This window comes from Poecilia reticulata, linkage group LG4 (assembly GCF_000633615.1).
Source record: "Poecilia reticulata strain Guanapo linkage group LG4, Guppy_female_1.0+MT, whole genome shotgun sequence".
NCBI classification, from domain to species: domain Eukaryota; kingdom Metazoa; phylum Chordata; class Actinopteri; order Cyprinodontiformes; family Poeciliidae; genus Poecilia; species Poecilia reticulata.
The window spans coordinates 11,640,986-11,665,764 of NC_024334.1; the positions used below are offsets into that span (position 1 = coordinate 11,640,986).

Genomic DNA, 24,779 nt, shown 5'->3' on the forward strand with positions numbered 1-24,779 from the left:
GCTCAAATCGACCACCTTTATTGATTTAGTTACCAAGGGAAACACCGTCGTGATAAAACAGCACTGCAAAGAATATCCACTGCTTCAAACGCTATTTACATCACATTAAATCCACGAATTTAATCTCTGAACTCCAATATTCAGATCGGATACAGATGTTTGAGCAAATCTACTGAATCACTTCTAAAATAAAAATCACTGCGCGTTTCAACTGACCGCCACTGCGATGATGGAAAAACTACGAAACTATATCAGGGCGTCGTTTTCCATTAAAGCTATCAACATGTTAGGCCTTCGGTGGAGCGGGTTAAAATAATTCATAGCACAAATGAGAGCCGGATGTCAAAAACTCTTGAGTTAAACGTCATCTACCCAGAACAGGATTGTCACATGTCTGCAGGCGTGAGAAGCAGGTGAGGACTACATTCTTACAGGAAGTGCTGCTTACAAAACTACAATCCCATCAGACAGTTTGAGGAGGATACAAAAGTCCAGGTGAGGGAAGGAAAACGGCATCTGCCTCTTTCCTGTAGCCAGCAAAATGCTACAAAAGAGAAATCTTTTGTAAAAATGGGCCAAAAACAACAACAACACCCGCTGATCATGATGCACACAGCAGCAACTGATTGAACAAGAAAAAGGCTCTCAGATATCCAGGAAGCTAAAACATCATAAATCTCCAAAAAGGAATAAAATACATAAAGCAAGCAGAACAGCTTTGGACAAATCAAAACGCCACTGAAGGTAAAAAACTCTACCAGCCTGTTTTTACTCCACAGAGAAGGAAGGTGGCTTTTAGTCACGACCAACATCAACCTGGCTGATTCAACAACAACTCCTTTCTGTGGCGGCCATCTTGCTCTAACGGGTCGTCAGATGCTGGTAGTTTAAGTCCGAACTACATTCATGTCTGTGCTGCAGCTTTTTATCTGAAGGTTGAATGGTTTTAGGCACTGATTAGCATTTTAATCTTTTTTATTTTTCATCCCGCCGTCATCTGATCAGAGCTAGCGGCGTTCCTGCTGATCAGGAAGTTTTTAAATTACAGGGTTAATCTCATCCAGAATTACAACTCCACGGTAGTTTGGCCAAACAGCCGCATCTTTTCGTCATAAATATTTTGTTTCTGAACTGGTTTCTCCCTCAGCCACCTTCCTTTTCTACCTCTCAGTGGATCGATTGCCTCGTCGTTTCCCTCCACACTTATCCCAACTCGAGTGGCATTCGTTCATCGGGTGGGTGTGGAAAAACCCACTTCCCCCCCCGAGGATCCCCTCAGCACTAAGCGTTTAAGCATCCGCCAATCTAAGCACACAGAGTACAGTCAAAAATAAAATGAAATAAATCTGGTCATGAAGCGAAACGCCACTCGCTGTCGTGAGATTACAGTAGGAAAAAAAAGCCTTAAGCTGAAACATCAAATGACACCGAGCCAAATATTCATTGCTGGTCATGTTTTGATAGTTTCACCAACTATTTTTCTTTTTTTGTTGCAATTTTGTGCTCTGTGGTAAGAAAGGTATTCAGAGAAGAAAAACTGTCCCGTGGCGATCACCACGTCGGTCGGTCGGTCGGCGGGATGTGCGTCTCATGCCTGCCTGAAGTCCGCGCGCCGCGTCCGCCGCCGCCTCGCTGGAGACCCTGTGGCGGCGCCGGCGGTTCCCGAGGCAAACGAAGGCATTTCGACGTCAGACTGGAGTGTTCCTGCGTCCTCTGAGAGGGAGAGTCGACTGCTGCTTCCTGCGGAGGCTGCCGAGGAGTCCGGGCCCGGCGGGGTGTCCTCCCCTGACGAGCCGAATCGTTTTTAATTCTCTGGGACGTTGAGGCAGGTTGGCGGTCGGCCCGCCTCCAGGTGAGGTCGGGGGGAGGGAGGGTCGTTTTGTTTCTGACACAGTTTCTGTCCAAATTTTAAGAGTTCTTAAAAATTCCACTGATTGGCTTTGATCCTGGAGCGTTTCCCAGAAGCTTCGGGAGTGGACGGCCGGGGTTGGGTTGGGGGGAGCGGAGCCTCTTGGATTCTCAGGAGAGACCGCGGATCTCTCGTCTGTTTCCCTCAGCAGCCCGACCTGATGCCGCCAGATCCTCGACTTTCCTCCTTCACTCAGCGCGGGCGTCGCCTCCCGCCTCTCTCTCTCTCGCTCGCTCACGCGGCCTCTTTCCGTCTCGCTGCCCGTCTGTTAGCGCCCTCTCCTCCTCCTTCTTCTTCTTCTACCCTCCCATTCTCTCGCTGGTCATCGGTTTGGTTTCGCTATCCCGTCGCTTTCACTTGGTGGTGCTTCGGATGTAGCAGAGGAAAACAGGTATCCATTTTATGTTTTTATTATTTCCCAGATTAAAAAGCTGATGAACTAAGCTCAGCTCAAGCCTAGCTCCCTTCTTCAGGCAACCTGGAACACAGAAAGCCGCTTTTCAGATTGATTTTTGTTTGTATTTAAAGCTGCAGAATGTATATTTAATAAAAAATCTATTTTTCAAATATTATGTTGTTACAGTACGGTAGGAGACAGATAGGAGGGAAAAAAAACAAATGAAGCTCCTCTGTCTTCTCCCAGTGTTAACTGAAAACAACCAATCAGAGCCTGGAGGCGGGACTTAACGCTGTCAATCATGTCTCTCTCTGATGGCAGGTAGCGTGGCTACCGATGGCAGCAGATAAATGGTTTTGCTGCAACACTAAACTGCTTCTCTGATATTAGCACATTCAGCGGCGAGTGCATGAGCATGATTGACAGCTCTAAGACGCTTCTCCTGGGTCCGATTGGTTGTTTTTGGTCGGGAGCACAAGGAGGATGTGGAGGAGATCGATCTTTTCACAGATTATCTTCGTCATGTTGCCACAACAAGTTTTAACAAATACGTAAAAAACATTTTTTAATCTACGTAACATTCTGCAGCTTTAAAGTTTATTTTGATTTCGTGTCTTGATTAATACCAAATCAAAAATAAAAACATTAATACTCAGCCGACCACTTTAAGTGCAAAAATGGAACATTTCCAGCTTTAAACATTTTATATATTTAATTATTCATAGATTTTCCAAATTAATTACAGATCTTTGTATACTAAGGCAGCACCGTTATGAAAACTTAATATTGATATCAGATATTAATACCAGGCCTGTTATGGTGAGAAATAAACCAGGTCATTTTATGAAAGGAAGCTGAGAATTTGCAATAATTTTCTTGTGTCGCATCTCAATCTATTTAAAATAACACAACCGTTTCTCTAGTTGCTCCTTCACTGATTGATTCTCTAACTGATTAAATAAATGCGTTAGTGAGTGAACTGCAGCTACTTACACTTTAGTACTGTGACAGTCCGGTCACCCCGCCATGCTGGTACGCACGTTCACCCTGGTAAGTGGAGTCCTGGGACAGAGCCACGTCGATCTGGGACTTGAACTCATCGCCCAGGTAGCTATCCTGCAGAAGAAGAAGAAGACAGGAAGCATCAGAAAAACATCAGCATGATGAGGAAAACACATTTCCCAGATAACGAGGAGTTCACACGGCTACTGGAGACAGAAAATGGATTATTTCCATCTGAACCACAGGGATTTATTGAAGTTATTTTAATTTGACGTCTTAATGTTTATCTTTATTAAACAACAAGAATCTCCAAGTATATTATAAAGAACCTTAATTCATGGTTGTCCAATAATTAGCCAACAGTCACTGCATCTCAAGAAGTTTGCTGCTTGAATGTTAAGATACTAATGATAAATGGATTTATTATGCATCTCAAACTGTTTATTTAATTTGTAAACAGAAATTCAACTGAATTTATTCAAACATCACAAAAATAAAAATAAAAACCTTAAGTTTCGATGTTCTGTGTAGTAAACGGTAGATGTGGTTAAATCTGTGTTACCTGGGACAACTCTGGCTGGGAGAGGCCAGGTTGGCTCATCTGAGAGGGCTGGCTCATGGAGATGTAGCCCTGAGTCAGCGGCCCCTGGGAGAAGGACTGGGAAGCCCCGTCCTGGCTGACCTGGCTGTTGGGCCCGTTGCCCTGGTGAGCCGAGCCGCGGGCCCGCTGCCTTCCTCCACGGCCAGGTTTACCCTTCATGGCACCGCGGCCTGAAGACGGAGGAAGAGACAAAAATTAAATCTACAAAACCAAGTATCCAGATAAATGATCATCATAAGGCTGGAAAAAACACTCCAGAAGTTTCCATGTTTTCCTCTCTGGCTGCAGACGCTCCTGCACGTTGCACATCCAGTGTCTCGTTTAAAGAGTCACAAAGACACAAATCAAGCTAAGAACAGAGAGAGAAGACGCTCCAAGTACCTGCAGCCGGGCCGTTGGTCTGACCCAGATAGCTGGGCGGAGGCATCGGGGGCATCATCAGGTTGAAGGGTATGGGGATGTTCATGGCCGCCATCTGACCCGGCCCGGTCCCGATCATCCCGATCTGATCGTGAGTTTGGAAGTACATGTTGGACGGACGTCCAGCTGGAACAGAATTCAGCACATCAGTCCAGGACAAACACAGACGACTGCAGAATCAAACGGCTTGTGATGTCAGATAAATACCGGCGCTGCTGCGGTCGTAGGCGGAGCCCGGGATGAGCGCCTCGCGGGCGTCGTACATGGCGGTGCTCATGAAACGTCCCCCCTAACATTCACAACAACATTAGCTCACTGAAAACAGAGGGAAACCTTCAGGTGGGTGAGTTACGGACCGGGTTGATGGTGTTGACCAGCTTGCGGGGCTTGCTGAACTGCATGAGGCTCTCTCTGAGGTTGTTGAGCGGGCCCTCCACCAGAACCTTCTGCTCCTTGTAGTAGTTCAGCAGGTTGTTCCACAGCGGCTGCTTGGACAGCGCCTTGGGGTTCCCCACGATGATCACGCCGTACCTTAAACACGCACAAGACATCTTGACTAAAACTAATACTGGACTTGGATTAGATGAAAAACAATAAAAGGGTCATCTCGTATTTATAAACGCAAAATTATTAATAATTTAATCCAGAGATCAAAAATGTTCAAAGATATGAATCAGAGATTCGGCCGCTGTCAAATAAAGAAAGAAATCCATATTTTAATCAACTGGAACGATAGTTTCCATATTGATTACTAATATATTTTTTAAAGGGCAATTTTGTTTACAGGCATCATAACTCAGTTTATTTATGTTTTCAGTCGCGCTCTGCAAAAATACAACATCTTAAAGTATTTCTTGTTTAGCTTCTACACAAATTATCTTGAAATAAGACAAACTAAATTATATGTATAGGATCTTGTTTTAAGCCAATAATTCCTTGATATTGATGAAAATGTATTAGTTCCACTGGCAAATTATTTCATTTTAGCATGAGAAAAATATCTGGCTATATGTAAAATAATCTGTGGATGAAATGGTACATTGACATTCTTAATATTCAACAATATTAAGACATTATTGACTTAAATCAAGCTCCTATTTCTTGCTGGAAAGTTGCTTGATTTTGTCTTATTCAATGTGTATTAAGGTATTTGCAATAGAAACTTGAACAGTAACTTGGTTTAGTTTTTTCCCTGCAGCGCGTCGTTCTCTGCAGGGTGACTCACTTTGCTCTGGTCAGTGCCACATTGAGGCGCCGCGGGTCGTTCAGGAAGCCGATGCCCTGATGCTCGTTGGCTCGAACGCAGGACAGGATGATGAAGTCCTTCTCTCTGCCCTGGAAGGCGTCCACACTGGCGATTTCCACTTGCTGTCCAGAAACAACACAAGTGAAGAGTTGAAGTGACCAAATAGTGTCCTGGGTAAAGGTCGGTCATTGCTGGGCTGTTGTAGTTTGAATAAACTGCAAACGTTCGGTGTTAATGACCTGGTACAGCTTGGTGTGCAGGGAGCCGCTGAACTGCATGTACTGGACCAGGTAGGAGCGCTGGCCCTCGTACGGCGTGATGATGCCGATCTGGTCCGGTTTCGCTCCCGCCTTCAGCAGCCTGGTGGTGATTTTCTCCACGTTTGCTGCCTCCGTCCTGGAAAACATCAGCATTTCATTAAATATGGAAAACAGAGGAAACGGCAAACAAATGGTTACAGATTGGATCAGTAGTTCTGGTGTAAAGAGTGCAGTGAGAGCTTAAGCTGGAGGATAAATTATCCCAGCGATAAACAATACTATTGTTGTTTTAAGGCCATTTTCAAATAATGCAAGTTGGTGTCTTCAAAGACTAACAAACTTTAATTTTGTAAAGAATAGTTAACACTGGAACTGGAAGTTATTTTAAATATCCAAAATAACAACTAGAAACAATAAATAAAATGGAAATAAAAACCAGAACGTGTTTTTGCAGTACTACAAATATTTAGTACACTTGAATTAAGACTAAACCAAGTAATAAGAAGCTTTTCTGCTTCAATATCAAGTAATTTTTTTTACTTAAATCAAGCTCCTGTTTTCTGCTAAAAAGTTACTTTTAAGCTAATTTTGTTTAGTTTTTTTGCACTAGAAACTAGACCAAAAAGTACTAGGTAAAATTTTCAGTTTTTGCAGTGTAACATGGATTTTAATGACTCTGTAAACAAAATTGTTTACAGAGAAAAACATGAATCATTAATCAAAGGAAATTACTGAGCTCATTTTAATTTATTTGAACCAACTGCTAATTGCGATCGCTGGTTTTTCTTTATGATAGCTCCCTGACTTTGATTCATATCCGTGAATATTTTTGATCTTTGGATTAAATTATGAAAGAAGACGGCTGCTGATACCTGTTCAGGTATGAGGTTCCAGAACTGGCGATTTCCTCCTGACCCTGAGTCACGTAGAAGAACATGGGTTTGTCCGGCTGCGGCCACTGGAAGTCAAAGCCTTTCTTGATGCGATCAGCTGGGAGGAGCAGAGATTTGTTTTCTTTAACCTGCCAATTCGCAGGAGGAACCAGACCTGAGGAAACCAGATGTTCTGGGCTCACCTGCTGTGACGCCGTTCTGCAGGGAGCCCTCGTAGAAGATGTTGGACGGGAAGGCACTGAGAGCCGGGTGCATGCGGTACTGGACCTGCAGGCGGATCGGCCGGATTCCCAGCACCACCAGTCGCTCAAACAGGGACTGAGACAAACCTGCCTTCGCCGCTTTCTTACACATCACCACCGGACCCAGCTGGCAGTGGTCGCCCACCAGAATCAGCTGCAAAACAGGCGAGTCGGTCAGACAGCTGAGTGGGGCAGAACTTCACAACCGAAACGGGAATTATACACGTTTCCCACAGTGAAGGTCCAACACCGTCAAAACATCTTCAGGGTAAGTTTTCTAACTTTTAAAATAAAAACAATACTAATCAACTAAAACTTCATGATTATCTGAAATAACTTATTCCTGTCTATTAATGTCCTCTGATGGTATTTTACAGACAATAAACACTAAAATATAACAAAACTTTATGTTTGGAAATGTCTCTCACTCCGACGGTCCAAGAATAAAACACTAGTTTAACAAAAATCCCCCAATTTCATTAACTTAGTTGAACATAAAAAGTAAAGACCAACATTTAACTCAATTACACAGATTAATAAGCATATTGACAAATTAAGAACAATACTAATTGTTTCAATGTTTAAATTACCTTCCTGATCAAATTAAATGCTAAACCACAAAGAAAATCTCTAAAAAAGTGTTTGCCAAGTTTTCTAGCATTTAGCAAATATATTTTAAATAATTTTGGTAATTTGAATTTACCTAAAAAAACAAGAGAGGTTTGGTCTGATTTAACTTCAGATGGTGAAAGAAAATGTATTTTTCCATCAGGTGTATGAAAACATCAAACTGTAAATTATTGCTGTTTGAATATCAAACACTGAATTGAAATTCAATCAAGGATTTAAAGAATCCGTCAGACTGATGAACTGGACTGGAGTCGTTTCTGTCATGAAGCAGCGTTTAGCACGGAGGTGGCCGTTTTGGTGCCTTCCTGTACCTGCTTTGCTCCCAGCACCACCGGGACCATGCACTCCGGCTCGGTGGCCTGGGTGCTCTCGTCGATCAGGATGGACCGGAATTGCATCTTGGCCAGACGGGGATCTCCGGCTCCAACGCAGGTGCAGCAAATCACATCAGCGTTCTGCACAACGAAGAGGAGGCAGAAGATTGATTCCTTCTGTCTGTACGGCATCAACACCACGTTCAACAAGCCAAGTTAACGGCTATTGTTCCTTGAACAGGTTAGGATACATCTGTAGGCCGAACTAAACATGTTCAGTCATTTTCTTTCTTTTTTTTAGGAAAAACTGAAACTTATGTTTGTGCTTCTTACACTCCATATGGCTCTTTGAATGCATCAAAGCCTCACATGGGTTGGCAACAGAAATGAACCAACAGCAAAAACAACAGTTAACCAGACAACTGGTGTTAAATTCCTACCAACTCATGACAGAAGTAAATCAGGAAGCTAGCAAGGGTAAATTAGCAGCTAGCTAGCGGTAGCCTCAATCGGACCAAAAACACAATCAAGATGTCTGCGCACGACTCAAACTTTTCTCCCCCGACAGAAAAACAGCGACATATTAAATAGTTGTGCCACAAGAGACCAACTTACTATTTACCTTTCACGGATGCAGACACCATGAACAAAACAGAGTTTATTTCCGTCACGGTTTTATGGATGTTATCAGAGAACCCTGAGCTCTCACCATGAGCAGCTCCCTCTCGGCGGTGCGCTTCAGGGCCCGGTAACGCTTCTCGTCAGCAGACGACAGCTCTCCGGTCTCATCCTTCAGCTGCTGCAGCTTCTGGAGCTCTGGCATGCTGCAGAGACCGAGAGGAGACGCCAAAACTCACCCACAGTTCAACGCTTGAATCAACAACATTTACATCTGCAGCAATCACAAATATCAGAAACATTCATCTGAACAAATTTAAAATTTATTTATTGGTTTTGATTTTATGTTTTTAGTTTCTTTTTCATAATTTAACATGATGGTCCCAAAAGTTTGAGTCCTTAGGAAAGTTTAGATCAACCACAGGAATATGAAGACATGAGCAAAGACTTGCAGCGACGATGACTGACAGGCTGCAGCTAACATTTATTTTATAGCATAAAAAGAAAAAACCAAACAAAGCTAAAAATGCAATTTCAGGAGTTTTGGCTAAAACATATTTACAGACAAAAGTGTTATCTTAAAAGAAAAATGTTTTTATAACGTTTTAATTACTGCTTTGAATATGTTGCTTTTATCACCAAATGAAATTTATTTATTTGAGTCTGTTCAGTCCAGGTAACTATTTATTAATCGTTTCAGCCCAGATGATTGTTACCATTTTATAACTTAACCAAAACCAAACAGCATTCAGCTTCTATGCACCACAAATCCAGAATAAACTTCCAGAAAACTGCAGAACAGCTGGAACACTGAGCGCCTTTAGATCTAGACTAAAAACCCACCTGGTTGAAGTTGCTTTTGAAACATCAACAACATTCTGATGTGTAACGAAGGCACTCCAAGACGTTTTAATCTTTATGTTTTAGTGTTTTTATGATGTAAAGCACCTTGAAATGCCTTATAAATAAAGTTTGATTGATTAACTGACTTAACAACAACAGTTAAAACACGTTCAGGCGTTAGAAGTTCCTTCTCCTCCTCTGACCTGTCCATGTTGCTGATCTGGTTGTGGAGCGCCAGGAAAGAGACCGGAGACTCGATGGCCTCCCGGCTCTTGGCGCACAGCCTGACGACCTTCAGCCCGGTCTTGTCGATCTTCTCCGTCAGCTGATCCACGGCGATGTTACTGGGAGCGCACACCAGGACTGGTCTGCAGGACCAAACACAGAAACGGTAAAACTGCTGTAGGGAGTCGTGGCACCTGGAGAGCGTCTAAATTTAAGGACGATGCGTCTCACCCATTCCCCTGCCGGGACAGGTGGTACACGATCGTAGCGGAGGTGACGGTCTTGCCGGTGCCAGGCGGACCCTGGATGAGACTGAGCGGCCGCTGCAGCACAGTCTTCACAGCATAAACCTGGACAAAGGGTGGAGGTTTTAATACAAATAAATTAGAAAACTACAACATTAGATGGAGGCTAATCAGAGTTTGGCTCTGACCTGTGAGTGGTTCAGGTCCGGCAGGCCCGGAGCGGTGAAGCGCTTCGGCAGCTGGCACTTGATGGTGACGTCTTCGACCTCGTGACCCAGAAGTTTGTGGTAAATGTAACCGGACACGGAGGTTTCATCGACGGCAAACGTCTTCAGGGCGCTCTGCATCCTGAGCAAAAACACAACAGGAAGTACAGAAAAAAGTCCAGATGTGCAACTTTTAGCTTCTAAATTAGAAAATATTTTAAAACTACATTAAAATAAGGACTTTTAAGTAAGATAGCCATTGAACTGGAAACTACAATTATATTTAAATTAAGACAAAGTTGAAATAATCACCGGAACCCACCAATGTTTATGACTTTTAAGTTGATTTAATTTCCTAAAGCTAGAATCACAATTATGAATGGAAATCTGAGCAAATGTTCTCCATACTGCCGTTTTCCAGACTTTGAGACGGATATGAGAAATTACCAAAAAAGCTAAAGCTCAAATAGAGGATGACTCAGATGAGAGACGGAGGAAAGAAGAAAAGTGGAATATCGCACCTGATGTCTTCACTGCAATATTTTTTAAAATCGTGCAGCCCTGTATGCGATCATTAAATACCTTTTCTCCCCAACAAGAGCTTTTAAAAGAAGACACACAACATTTTCAAACTTCTGATGCATTTAGGCTTCTGTGTTTATTTTTGCTCAATCAATATTGTTGCCAACAAAATATTATTTTTCATAAATCTTTTAACAATTCTGTGTTTAAGGGACTGAAGCTACAAATTATTACAATTATTAAATATAAATCATGATTCCTGCCACCTGATTGGCAGACGAGGACTGGCCAGAAGATTCACGGTTTAATGAATCGCAGATGAAACTTGTTTTCCAATCATCTCTGGACCAAATATAAAGTTTTCAATAAACAAGGCCCTCGATCTTCATCAAACACCAATTATCTCCTAATTAATAACAATTTATTAACAACTGCCTCACACTACAGCCACATTCACACACTGATACGCAGCTCAAACTAATATATAATTGTAAAATAATTCTAATTATATAAAACATTAAAAAAATTATATTTTTTTAAACATAACTTTTCTGAGGCTCCTGGTCATTTAAACATGTATTTGTTAGGTTATAATGGAAAATGAACTGAGAAAGAAGGGAAGTTCTTCTTTCCAGAAAATAAGAGCATATATTAAAACTGAAACAAACCAGAGACTTTCCCAGACTGCCTGTATTTTTATCATTTAAATTAGGGCTGCACCGATTGCGGATCTTTTAAAAAGCCAAACTTGCCAATTCCGATTTTGGCCAATACCAGATTTTTGTCTGAAATGTTGCTCAACAGATCAAGACAGTTGCTGAATTTGCAACAATGGGGTGATTATCGTTAACTGTAAATGTGCAGACATAACCTGGTTGGACGGTTTGTCAGTAAAACCTCTCTAACGGGAGAAAATAAAAGCACAGAGGCCGATTTTTAGACTTTTGCCGAGGTTGATAACATCAGCGGATAAGAGCTGCTTCACATGTAAAAATCACCGATCTCCCAAAATTAAGGAAATTGGCTGGCCGATAAATCGGTGCACCTCTAACTTAAATTTTTAAAAATGTCACAAACCTGTCAAAGGAAGTTGATTTCCAAACAAAATCCACTTGGAAGTTATGAGGGATTTCCACAGGCGCTCCGACGCTGCTGCGCAGCTCAATGGCAATTTCATCCCCATAGTCTTTAAAAACAAGCTTTTAAGGACAAAAACAACACAGCTGCAGTTTTAATGATGTTTAAACATTACATAGATTTGTTGGGCACAGCTGGAGCTGCACGGAACGTGAAGGATACTGTCGGGGACTTTGATGACGTGACCGATGCCTTTCCACAGAGGAGCCAGGTCTCCTTTGTAGCGCAGGCAGATCTCGTCGCCCTGCATCAGCCGCATATCTGGGGTTCACCAAAAACAAACAAGTTACTGACCCGTTTACGCTAAGAAGCAACAAAAACATCAATCACGCCCCATCACTCATGACAACACACTGGTGAAAAAAATAAAAAATATATTTTTAAAAAAATGTAGGGATGCCACCAAAAAAATGCAGGAGGGAGGGAGGCTGCATGCAAGTCTGATGACTGAGGGGAGTTTGGAGGGAGCTACAGCGACACCACAGAACCACGGGAGGAAACAACGTTAAAAGCATTACCACCTGAATCCGTCTTGGGAAGTGTGAAATATGCAATCCGCTTTTTGTTTAACCCCAGGTCCCACCTGACGGTTATATTGTCTTGAGTCTGGAAAAGAAAACAAACAACAACTGAACATCTGCAGAAGAAGGCTCAGTAAAGCTGCAGGTGCTTAAAAATAAAAACTAATGTGAGTTTTCCTCATGCATTTCTCCCATTTATTGCGGTGACAAACGTTGCTATGGCAACCATGGCTGCTGTGTTGAATTGCAGGGGAAGGAAGTTCAGTCATTGAGATTTTTTTTCCTGCTACTTTTACACACATCAATCAAAAACTCCTCAAATCAAATCAACCGTAAATTGATCTTCTGAATACGATGGAGACGTTTGAGCCTGGCGGCGAACAGAACCGACCCGGTTTTATCAGGACTCAACATAAAGTCGTCTGAACGCTGTAGAGAAACGAGGGAGGGAGTTTCTGCATTTACTAAAAATAACTGCAGTTTCATCTTTAGTCATTGAGGATTAGTGGTCTGTTCAGAAACACATTACTTTACCTTTAATACTCTAATAAGATGTTTCTCGTTTATAGTAATTTTGGTGAATATTGCACACTGTACATTGTTATTTTCCATGTATAGTAGTGATAATCTAAATAATTAGGCCTATAGTAGTTTGTTTCAGTAAAGTTAATATTTTCCTGTTTATTATTATCTTTCATTCTACTCAGAAATTACAAAACAGCCAAAAAAAGAAACATACGCAGCTTTATTAAATGCTAAGTTTGTCATGTTTAGGTCGTTTCTGTGATGAAATGATTAAAAGCAGCAGATCTGGGGGTTTTAGGAAACTGTTAGAGTAAATATATCACAAAAGAAAAACAATGTGCTGCACTTTTCATAATTATCCCATTTTTTGGATAACAGTACGTCCTTAACTTTATGCTAAACTCAAATAACAAAGTGAATCACAAATCATACAATTTGCTTCTGCAGAATTAAAAACAAGAGACTGAATTAAAACAGAAACTGAACTGTCAGTATTTGACTCATTTGGAGCTTATCGAGGGAATGTTTAAAGTTTCAGTAAATTACAGAAATGCTTAAGAGGTTTCATTAACTCCACAAAATGTCAAAAATAACCTGGAAGAAAAAACTGTGCAGTAATGTTTGAGATAAGAAGCAAAAATCCCATTTATTCATTTCTTCATCGTTTACGATTCAAACTCTTCTCCTCATGTATTTTGTACCTGTGACTCCTTTAGCTTTTTGTCATAATCGGCCTCCAGTTTGACCAAAGGGCCAAAGATGTTCTGGTACTGGTAGGCGTCTTCGTAGCGCAGCAGCACATGCTGGGGTTCTTCATCCACTCCGGGTTTCTCCAGGTCTTCCAAAGTAGCGCCAGGATTGTCCTTAAAATAAAAAAAACCGCAGTCAGACCGAGCCGGCCCGTAACTCTAAGCAGCAGACGGCTTTTCCCGCTCTCGTAGAGCGGCGCTGCTACCTTCCAGAGCTCCTCCAGCTTGTTGATCTGCTGGGCGGTGATCTGCCGGGCGCGGAGCTGCTCCTGCTCCGACGGGATCTTCACCAACCAGGACAGGAAGCAGCGGTCCTGGATCAGCGGCTGCCACTGGGAGCTGTCCCAGTTGATGTCTTTCAAGCTGCTCTGGCTCGCGCACGGCTGCCTGCACGCGAAAATGAACTCAGAAAGTAAATATTTAACAAAGACGATTTAATAACATGATCTGTAAATCAGTGGATATTTTAGAACTTGCTGTGCCAACACAAACCCGTGCTTCGGCCTGCAGCTGCACCACGAACTAACCCAGATGTAACAAAATGAGCTGTGATCTGAAGGCTCCCACTGAACAGATTCTCACTAATCCATTTGTAATTCTGTCTTTAGAAACAAATTAAATCAAAGTAGTCACAAAACTTTCTGGCTTTTTGACCTTTTACATCAACTTCTCAGATTTTCTTACCCAGAAAAAGGCAAATAAAATATATTTTCCGAGGTTTTGAGATGCAAAGGAGAACAATTCAGAAGCTGCTAAGATGTGATTATCTCTGTTGGTTGGAAACCAGAAAGTTCTTGGTGAGCATTTAAAGTTAAATGGACTAAAACATCCTGAACCTTCAGCACCGCAAAGAAAACAACTTTGGGATATAACAAAGCAGGGCAGCAGCTAAATATTACTTTAGTGAATCTACTATTCTGATGATTAATTGAATAAAAATCTGGCAGATTTGTCATTTAGCAACTTTAAGCTTTTTTGTATAATGTTAGAAATACATTAAAAGACGCAAATAAACAATTCAAATAAAATTTTTAAATAATAAAGTAAACATTTTATTAGTGAATATGAACCAGCTGAAGCTAAAACTAAACCACTTGAGGAGTTTTGGGTCAAATAAAGTTGATTTTTATATTCAATGCTAAATAGAAGATATTTCGAACATTTCTGGCTTAATTTCTCCACTTAAGTTGATTTTTCAGCCTCTTTTCCAGTTTGTATACTCTAATTAATTAATCATTACTATATTAGTTGACAATTATGTCAATAATCAAATAATCTGATTAGTCGTTTCAGCCCTAAAACAAAGCTGAAATATTTAAAACACCACAAAGTGATCTAACTCGGATAAGAAAAAGCTAATTAAAAGAATTTAATTGCAACTTTTACTGGAGAGTATTTACTGGAAACAGAGTGCTCTTCTGATTTAATACGCTACGTTAAAGACATTTCAATGCTGCTGTGATTCTCACACACAATGAGATCAAAAAGTGGCTCCAACAAATGATGCATGGAAACTGGAACACAATCAATCATGTGTGGATGTAACAGCACATTTTCAGCCTATTGACGAATAAATCAGCAAACTGCCGAACTAAAATAAAACAATCCGGAATGACAGGTTGCTGAGAATTATTTAATTTCTGCTTCTGATGAAGTGTGAGACACTGGACTTGTTTATAAGTGAATCAGATCAGCTGTTGGTTGGTTTGTAAGGGTCAAAGGTCAGCAAGTGTTTAAATATCCCCACTCATATTTAATTCTGCAGCTGAGCCTCTTTTACCAGCCGGACTGAGGCAGCCGAGGCTCATCACGTCACACTGCAACAGGTGTGTAAACAAAGAACCCAAACCAAAACTATTTGTCCGTTCCAACTTATTTTTAACTTGCCTGAAGCAAAATAAATACAACTTTGTTCAATTAAACAGGTTTTTTTTCTGATATGTGGCAACTAAACAATACTTTATTAATCCCAAAGGGAAAGTAAATATAACCATTATTATACAGTTTTCTTCCAGAGATCAGAGTGTTTCTGTTCACACATCAACACCTCCAGTGTTGTCGCAGTTCAGGTAACTTCCTAGTTTCTTTTTCTATTAAAATTTAATTAAATGTATTACTTTCCATAATAGAGAACCAACTAGTGGATAAATAAGACTGTTTGAGGTTAATCATCTAAACAAAGTTTGAATCCTGTTTTAGAAGCAGATTTGAAAGAGAAGAGAATCTAAAACAATCATTTTAGATTTTGTCAATGTTTCCCCCACAGAAATATACATGAACTGTGAATCTCTGCTTTTAAACGAAATCAGCAGAGACGCTTGTCGCTGGACAAGAAATAGGTGCTACAATAGACTTCTCTCCTCAAGTTAAGAACATTCATCATATCTTGTTTGTAAGAAACGTATAACAGAAAGTTTAGGAGCAGTAATAAACCAGCCTCTGATTGATTTCCTTTACCTGCAGAGCAGCACCACCACAGAGTCGGCTTTAGCCGGGATGAAGCCCAGCAGGAAAACGTTGCGACAGCCGCAGTTGTAGCACTCCAGCACCGTTTCGCCCAGAGGCCCGTCTTTATGCAGAGTCACCTCTTTACATTTGGCCCTCACCATGTGGTTCACAATGTGGCTGGAGGGGAAACAAAGGACACAAAGTCACCAAAGATGCAGAAATAGTTACATATAAACAGCTCTGGTAAAAATGAAGAGCCCACTGCACTGAACCTCAGTGAAACCTCCTGATTATTCCACCAAATATCGATTCTGAGCTCTTCCTGAGTTAAAACATTAGTATTATTGTTTCTAAATGAATATTAACTTGTTTTCTCTCCATCTTTTTCATTATTTTGACCATTTATCATTTTATGCAAATAAATACAACATTTTTGCTTTGAATTACAGAGACATGTCAGGAGTTCATAGAATAAAAGAAAAATGTTAATTTTACTCAAACATAGACCTATAAAAAGTAAAATCAGAGAAACTGATCATTTTAAGTGCTCTCTGATTTTTTAAATAGCTGTAGTGTTTATTAATAGTATTCTATGATGCATGACAATTGGTCTACATAACACATTTTAAAATTGGTTTAATGACATGATATAGTAATTTAGTAATAAACCACACGTTTGGTAATATCGGCTTCAATGTGACAGCATCAACAGAAAAATACACAACCACATCTCATCATACATATCCAACAATCTGACTGTTTTCATGCCAACATTTCCTAATTATTGCTGCCACAGTCATGGTGTGATGATCAGAGGAAGATGAGACCACAGACCTGCCAGACGTGTTGCCACGGCCGTTACAGAACCACTTCTTACTGGTGTTGCAGTACACCACACACGCTGGGTCATGGATGCCGCAGTAGCTGCAAGACAAAGACACGTTTCATCCCAGAAATCTAGATATTTAGCATTTTACATCATTTAATATGACATTATTTTAAATTCTAACCACGGATTGATCCTGCAAAACAACTTTACAAAAATGTATTTATCTGATTTCCCTCTTTAGTAAAATGTTAATGGTCAACAGCAGCCTCCTTCTGATCACTGCTCAACAGAAAACATTGTCCCATTATGGGTCACTGTGGCATTCACAAGTCAAAATCACAGCAGTGTGCGCTTTCAGAAAATGCAGGACAGGAAAACATTACTGTAAACAGAGGAGTGTTAATCTGAAACAAACCTGCACAAAGTAGTGAGTAAAGTTACAAATAGTTTCCAATAAAACAGATGCCACTAATGCAGGAAGCTGCAGAGCTGCTACATACATGAAAAATTATTTACCAATGAAGGAAACGATACATTTTTCTTCCCAGGATCAGACTGCTTACACAAGAGCTCTGATTTATATGATTGTTAAAAAAATAACACAGAGAATTTACCGCAAATGATTTATAAAATACATAAATGTATGTAAGCATGATGTTGGACCACAGATCATACAAATCATGCTATATCCAGTCAACTTGGAAGACTAGTTTCCTCTGTGAATCAGTTTTAATTTCCTTACATTGCAGCACAATTTAAAGCCAAAACCTACAAAACTTTAGCCTTATTTATACTGCTTTCTCATTGTGGTTATATAAGACAATTTTTATTTAAGCTGCTTGAAAGAAGCTGGAAGAATGAATCCAGTGACACCGAGATGCAACAAAGAACAGGTCTGATCAGCTGATGCTTTTGTTAATATTTCCAACTAACTGGAAAGACTCCCGGATGAGTATTTTGAGCCACATATCTAAAGTCTTTCGGGGATTCCCCTCTGTGTCTCCATCATCACTAAGGCTGCACAAATATATCTTAAATACAAGAAAAGCTCTGCATCACTCAACATGTTATTCTACTAAAAATATATGTACACAGACAATGGACGCCAGAGGAAAAAAAACAGGACAAGCTGGAGAGATTATGTTTCTAAGCTAGTCTGGGAATGCCCGGGGATTCCCCTGGAGGAGCTGGGCTGAGTGCCTGCTGCTGAGGCTGCTGTCCCCACAACCTGACCCCAAACTAACCAAAAATAACAGATGGATGACCAGAAGGTTCATCTGAAAGGTGCTACTTTAACATAGTTAGAATGATAAAATGTGTCTCGGGTTTAGGTGACACAGAGGATTAAGTGTTAGAGGAATAATATGGAGAAAAACAGAGCAGTAGAACACCCCAGCATGTTCTGGTTCCTCTCACGGTACCTGCATGCGTGTATTGGAAGATCTTTGGTGTAGTAGGTGTCTTCTTCATCCTCCTCAAAGTTGAGCTCGCCCAACAACTGGCTGGTTTTGGCCACAGAATCATCCATTCCTCCATTGTGAAGACCCTCATCAGGACCATTGATCTGTCGAATGCGTAGGGAATAAATTACTGGTCCATTCTATCTGTGATTTTCACCTTCCACATGCGTTTTTTTCCATAAGCGCCATTACAGCTAACTATACTTTCACCTGAGCACGAGCTTCTCCTAACATGTTTAGTTATAATTCAGTAAACTTTCCCCAGAGAAGCTGCTCTTCTGCTTGAGAATAATATTTTAGCCTCTAACATGTGGTAGAGACAATCATTATGAGGCAAACTCGGTGCTAACAGACCAGCTAACGGCTGAGGAAGGCGCACAGTGAGGATGTGGACACGTTGACAGATTGTCAACGGTGAAACTACTGTCATCCCAAACAACTGGAGATATTTCCGTGACTCCGTTTTGATTTAGCTATCAGGAATAAGGAGGTGAGACAAATGGAGCAACTTTAAGAGTGTACTTAACGGTCTTAGCAAACGTTAGCTTAAGCTAAGCTAAGGAGGCTAGTAGTTTTAATAATAGCAGGCTAGCAGCGGCAAGCTAACGTCAGCACCGCGCCTTCTGCTGAAAATGAAAGCCTCGAACCTGTCCGTCCAACTGGCTCTGGGTCTGGCCTTGTGTTTGCGTCTGGCTCGGAAGAGTGAAGTCAGTGAAGTCGTACTCGGAGCCCTGGGTGTCCGCTCCGAGCAGCTCCGCTTCTTCGGTGTCCAGGAAGGTGAGGGTCTGGGAGCTCGGCCCGTACGCCTCCACACTCATTTTCGTCCCTTAACTTTCGCTTTACTCTGCTGTTTCCGGTGCTCGTAAGAGACAACTAAACAGTGCGAAGTGTTTATTTGTTGATTTATCTTTCAGAAAGCGTCGCCAAGAGTCCGAATTTGAACCCAAACAAAAATGGAAACGATCAGAACCTCGATAGCTTCAGCGGGACCAACAGCCCAGCGGCGGTGACGAACTTCCCTGCGCCGCGCAACGTGTGACGTAACCAAGGTAGGTGGGGGGATTGGGAGAACAACAGACAGATTATTGAAAAAGAGTGTTCACTCTGTGATTTTTTAGAAATGTTTCTTTTTATTTAATTTTCTAGAATTGGGTTTGTGGTGACTCCATGTTCCGTAGTTATGTTACGTTAGCTCTGATTTATTCCTTTTATAAACGTTTGTTCAGATGGCAGTACTCATGTGGATGCAGATGGAATCATTTTTGTCTTTAATATTTTCATAACAGTTGTTATTATGTATAACAGTAGCAACAAATGTATGTTTTTACAACTGGGAGCAGCTGAGTAGTATCTTAAAAGCTCAAATAACACCTGATTTACCAAAAGATTTGAAAAGGAAACTTTGCTGATGAACCAACGAGAAAGGGATGAAGTTCAAACCATTTCTTCCATCGATTATATCCCCAACTTCAACATTTCTTCACCAGACAGACATAAAGAAAAGAAAAAGTAAATGAGGTGGATTAGCAGTGACTGCTAACAACCAATGGTGTCAATCAGGAATTTCTAGAGTATTGTCTCTGCTGTCCAAATATTAAATTGTTGGAATGTCATGAGTCATGTGGCATCAGTCTTCAGTCAGAGGCATCAGATTACTGGCGAGATGAACTGCTATTGGAAATCCTTCCCGTTTCCTGGTTTATGCCAAAGTACATTTGTGTGTTTGAATGGCAAAAAGCCCAGAAATCGGTTCAATCTGTGCCAATACTTGAAAGCTGATGTTCAGAAACTCTCCAAGATGTATTCTTAAAATAAATATCAGTGCTTTTATTCGGCATCACCGCTGAGTTGTAAGAAAATGAAACAGAAAGATATTTAATGTTATCATTTAATTTCTTTATTTCAAAGCCTTTCATTTACAAAGTGAGATTAAAGACTGTAACAGTGCATAATAACACAAAGAAAACCTTTCAGAGAACCGTCAACATGTCACAGAGCAATGATGCAGGTGCACAACTGAGCACACACTGAGATTAAAACCCAAACAGTATTTGTGAGGTAGCCACACGTCTGTACGGACAGCATCGATAATACTTCTCAGATCTGACCCACGGAGAATTAGTAAGGCCTTTTTCAGGACACAAACAGCAACAAGGCACAGGAGAGGGTCAGAGGTCACCTCAAAGGTTAGCTTGAGGCAGAAAACCTGCAGGCAGCTTTCTTCACAACCCTCACAAAGCCACACAATAACCTGCCAATATTTACAACAACTCAGGAGAAAGCTGTGCTCTAAGGTTTAATCACTGCAAAGATTCTTAAACACAATGACTGGATGAAATTTAGGTGGCTCCACGATCCAATTAACTCTTACCTGGATCCACATATAAACGGCAGTGTTCAAATTAGGGATAATTTACTAAAACTCAACGAATCCAAGCTGTGTAACAATGTTAAAACATGAACAAGTCTAGCTATAAAAGTTTAAAAAAGCTGCTGAGGCAAACTGAAAGAAGTGAAGCGCTCTAAACTGTCCTTAGTATTAAAAGAAACGAGACAGCAACAAGGGAAACCTGTTTATGTAACAAATCAAAACACAAAGCTCTGGAATAATAACAATAATAATAATAATAATAATAAAAAAGAATAAGTAAAACTCACAGGTAAGATAAAAATCTTTAAAAATCTCATAATTGTTGAAAAGAAAAAAACAAGTTAAAATGGTCGTGGAAAGCTACATGATTCGATTTAAAGTGACAGAAAATGAAAAGAAAAACATGCAACTATTCACATTGTTTGACAAATGCTGTTTCAGAACAGATTAAACCAATTTACAAAAAACAGAAAGTGCAACAGAAATAAAGTTAAAGGCCCAGTTCTGACTGAAAACTCAGCAAGTCAACATGTCACTTAAAATAAGAAGCTACAGTAAACGTGACTCACTGAGGTCAGAGTTTGGATCAGGAAGGAAAAGCTGCACAACCAAGACAGAAAAACTACATTTGGCTTCGAGCTGCAAACTGCTGGCAGTTTTTATCACGAGTATAAGACGCAATTAATTTAAATATTTAAGCATCTCGAGTTTAAATACAAAAAAAGCATGAAATTATATGGAAATGTAGCATCGGTGTGTAGTTCTGGTTTTACACCAGCATGATTTTATTGCATTAAAATATGAAACAGTGCTTTGATTCTGCAATATTCACCTCCTTGGATGTTTTACTCTGTTTAAAGATTTTATAAATCAATCATGATCAAGAAAATTTTACTTTTTGACAAAAAAAATAAACAAAAAAGATGTAAAAGAAAAACTGATTTTGTTAAAATAAAGACAATTAAAAAAGATCCATATTACTACAAAGTGGAAAAAATACAAATGTTGCTTTTTTATGACTGATTTGTTAAAGCAGCAATAAAACGTCCAAGGGGTGAAACCTTTTTATACCCTACACTTTTTGAATATTTTTGCTTTTGTTTCAGGATATCAAACTAAACTGAATATCAGACGAATAGAAACTCTGTAAAAACAAAATGCTGTTTTTAAGTTACTTATAGTGTTTTTTAAAAGGGGAAAAAAGAAAAACCAAACTGTTTATGAATGAAAAATAAATTTCCAAAGGGCCAGAATGTTTCTTTCAGAAATTAAATTTGAATCATTGACTCAGATTTCCTTTGATCTGAAACACTAAAATGGGAGAAACAAACATTTTCCAGTATTTTCTTTGTTTACTAACCTTAAAATAAATCATTTATTTTTAAATTCTGCCAGGAAACCTAAAAACGTGAGCATTTTGTGAACAGGTGTGCAGCCGTAATAGAATCCTGACGGACTTTGAGAAGGTTTCCAGTGAACGAGATCCGTAAAGTTTCATTGCACAGTCCGGGGTCAGATCTCAGCGGGGCAGATTTATTTATTTCTGTCAGAACTGGGCCGACAAACTGGGGAAGTATGAGCTGGAACCAACCCGTTCCCTGATTTAAATAACCTTTGTAAAGGAAGGCAAATTCACAACTTCTTATAAAGAAAACCGACTCGGAAACAATTCAACACCAAAAGGGAAAGAAGACGGATGAGCTCAAAAGGTGGCGGAGAACAAAGCTTACAGCTAAACATTTCTACTTAAACCATGTTGTGTTATGTACATGGACATCTTCTAGGTATTTAGCAATTGAACATGTAAAAAAAAATCTCGATCTGATGCTACAGATTCCCAGATGTGTCTCCTACAGCCATCACAGTAACCCTAACCCTATAAGGTGCATTAATAGGAGTCACATTTGGGCTTTAGATCGTATTTAACGTCACATCTCAGACTTTGTATCTCCGCTTGTGACCAAATATAAAACAAAAGCAGCGATTTGCTTTCGTGCATCTCTTTTAAATCATATTTTAAACTTAAATGTTGCCTTTAGACTCCTTTTTTATCCTCTCACCGCTGGGAGACATGAAGTGACGAAGGTAAAACAGAAACATATATAGTGATATATAAAAAAAAAAGCCAAATCTCAAAAGTTCAGTAAACAAGAGCAAAAAAACAACAAGAAAAGGAAGTTTTGGCTACTTGTGGTCAAGTGCAATTACTCTTGTGTGGCTGGGCTGGAGACGCTGCAGGGAGGTCACTTAGTGGATGTGCTGCTGGCAGCGGATCTGGTCCTCCGCCTGGTCCAGCAGCTCCAGCATCTCCCTGATGATGGCCTGCAGCGCGCGGCCCAGCTCCTCCCCGCTGTAAGGCTTTCCCAGAGGAGGCACGTGGATGAAGGCGGAGCGGCCGCGGCTCAGGTACAGAGACGTGTAGTAGGTGAAGTCGCAGAGGTACCTGAGAAAAGAGCAGAAAACGGGACGAAGGAAGAGATTAAATTAAACCAGGAACTGAACTGGAAGCAGCCGGGCCTGGCGCCTAAACAATAAATCAATTAATCAACATGGTAAATTAAACAAGCTCAATAACTTTGACTTGCATAATTTATCGTTTTTCTCTTTTTCTACCAAGAACTGGATGATAACAGTCTTCAGTTTGGTGATTTGGTCTCAACTGGTCTTTATTTTGAAGGACAGTTTTGTTTACAGAAACTTAATAATTCACATTATTTTTTGTTTCTATTTATTTATTGTGGATATTTAAAATATCTTCCAGTTCCATAGTTAAATATTCATCAGAATTTAAAGTTTATTGATCTGTAACAATGCATGAAAATGGTCTCAACACAACAATATTAATATTGAAATGATCAAATTAAGTCAAAACTGAACAAAAATATATACATTTTGCATTACGGTAATTTCACCCCCACTGTAGCAGGGAGTGAAATTAATTAGATAAGATAATCTTTTAATAGACGGTAAACTGCAAAAATAATTAGTTAGATATTGAAAGTTCCAGTTTTATGGATAAATGGGTAAATACATTTACTCACAGGATATTTAAAGAACTGCGTACATTTAAAATAAGCAAAAATATTGAGATTTGAAACTTAGGACTCAAAGGGATATTATTAAAGTGATAATTTTGTTGAAGCGATGCAAATTAAAACCAGTAAACTCCCATCACATTCTGGGAATAAATAGAGCAGACGAGTCGCTGCTGCTGCTCAGATCCATTCAAGGTTTTCCTTTGGGTTTGTAGCGACTCTGCTGAAGTGTGATCACAGGAACAGAAGCAAAGGTCACACTTTTATTCAAGATGCCCTATTTTTGTTGCTGCAACACATTTCACATGCAGTCAGCGTGAAATCACTTAAAATCTGCTCCAGTTACACATTTTAATGAAGGTTTGTAGAACTAGTACATGGCTTTTAAATCATAATTACTATGAAACCATGAGAGTTTAATGCTGCATCAATTTTACTACACCAATAATTATTCAAACAAGAAATAAACTGGAGTACCAAGAGAAAATCCAACATGCAAAGGCCACGATTCAAACCAGGATCCTCTCAATACCAACAGTGTTACTGGCTTCTTCCTTCACTATTGAGCTACGTCGATCTCTGGTCACAATGGGTTTTTATAACGCCTTTATTCCATTTTTGCTGCTAAAACAATTATTCCAGAATCTACAGGGTTGGACGATATGATTGAAAATTGCATCACGATATAAACGTTTCATATCAGCAGAAATGGACAGAGAACCAAAGTTACACCAAAGTAAGAGTAGAACTACTTCATCATATTTTTACTCAAGGTAAAAGGTAAAAGGTCTACTCAAGTAACAATTATCAATCATTTAATATTTAAAAAGTACATAATCAGATGAACAGGTGTCCCGATAGATCGGCCACCGATCATAATCGGCCGATTTCCGTGAAAAGTCGGTGATCGCCGATCACCATCTCTTGTTGCCGATACCGATCACCTGCATCTCATTTCGCAGCCTGCCTGTGCAGCTGGTCTCCTCTTTCCTTCACAAACGCGCAGCAACAAATGCTAAGCGATGTGGAACTATAACGCACTGAGTGAATAGGGAAGTTTGCGTGTTGCGGCGTAAAATTGAAGCACGTCAAAATGCATCAACACAACGAAGCTAATACAACATAAAAACA

The 24,779-nt window shown here is 40.2% G+C and overlaps 2 protein-coding genes across 4 annotated transcripts in view; both read right to left on the minus strand.

Annotated features, from left to right (window-relative positions):
* Positions 1-2: 2 nt before the first annotated feature.
* Positions 3-19,251, minus strand: LOC103463333 (UPF1 RNA helicase and ATPase). 3 transcript variants are annotated; one of them, XM_008406616.2, is made up of 24 exons: positions 18,890-19,251; positions 18,204-18,346; positions 16,788-16,877; positions 15,963-16,130; positions 13,712-13,892; positions 13,458-13,619; positions 12,229-12,316; positions 11,873-11,971; positions 11,651-11,759; positions 10,034-10,193; positions 9,832-9,950; positions 9,579-9,743; positions 8,624-8,738; positions 7,912-8,055; positions 6,911-7,124; positions 6,708-6,825; positions 5,815-5,971; positions 5,555-5,697; positions 4,686-4,860; positions 4,537-4,618; positions 4,291-4,455; positions 3,871-4,079; positions 3,300-3,422; positions 3-2,387 (listed from the first exon to the last, which is right to left on the minus strand). In XM_008406616.2, the coding sequence occupies exons 1-23, from the start codon at positions 19,058-19,060 to the stop codon at positions 3,303-3,305; spliced, it is 3,297 nt and encodes a 1,098-aa protein (XP_008404838.1). In that variant the 5' UTR covers positions 19,061-19,251; the 3' UTR covers positions 3-2,387; positions 3,300-3,302. The 3 variants fall into 3 exon arrangements, with proteins under 3 accessions (XP_008404838.1, XP_008404839.1, XP_017159922.1); XM_008406617.2 differs by having other exon boundaries at positions 12,232-12,316; positions 18,890-19,060; XM_017304433.1 differs by having other exon boundaries at positions 3-2,275; positions 18,890-19,060.
* Positions 19,252-21,579: 2,328 nt separating this feature from the next.
* LOC103463334 (pyroglutamyl-peptidase 1) overlaps positions 21,580-24,779 on the minus strand; it is a 9,005-nt gene continuing 5,805 nt past the window's right edge. The window contains exon 5 of the mRNA XM_008406618.2: positions 21,580-23,056. Coding sequence (XP_008404840.1) covers positions 22,861-23,056 — 196 coding nt within the window. The 3' untranslated portion in view covers positions 21,580-22,860. The remainder of the gene's footprint in view (positions 23,057-24,779) is intronic.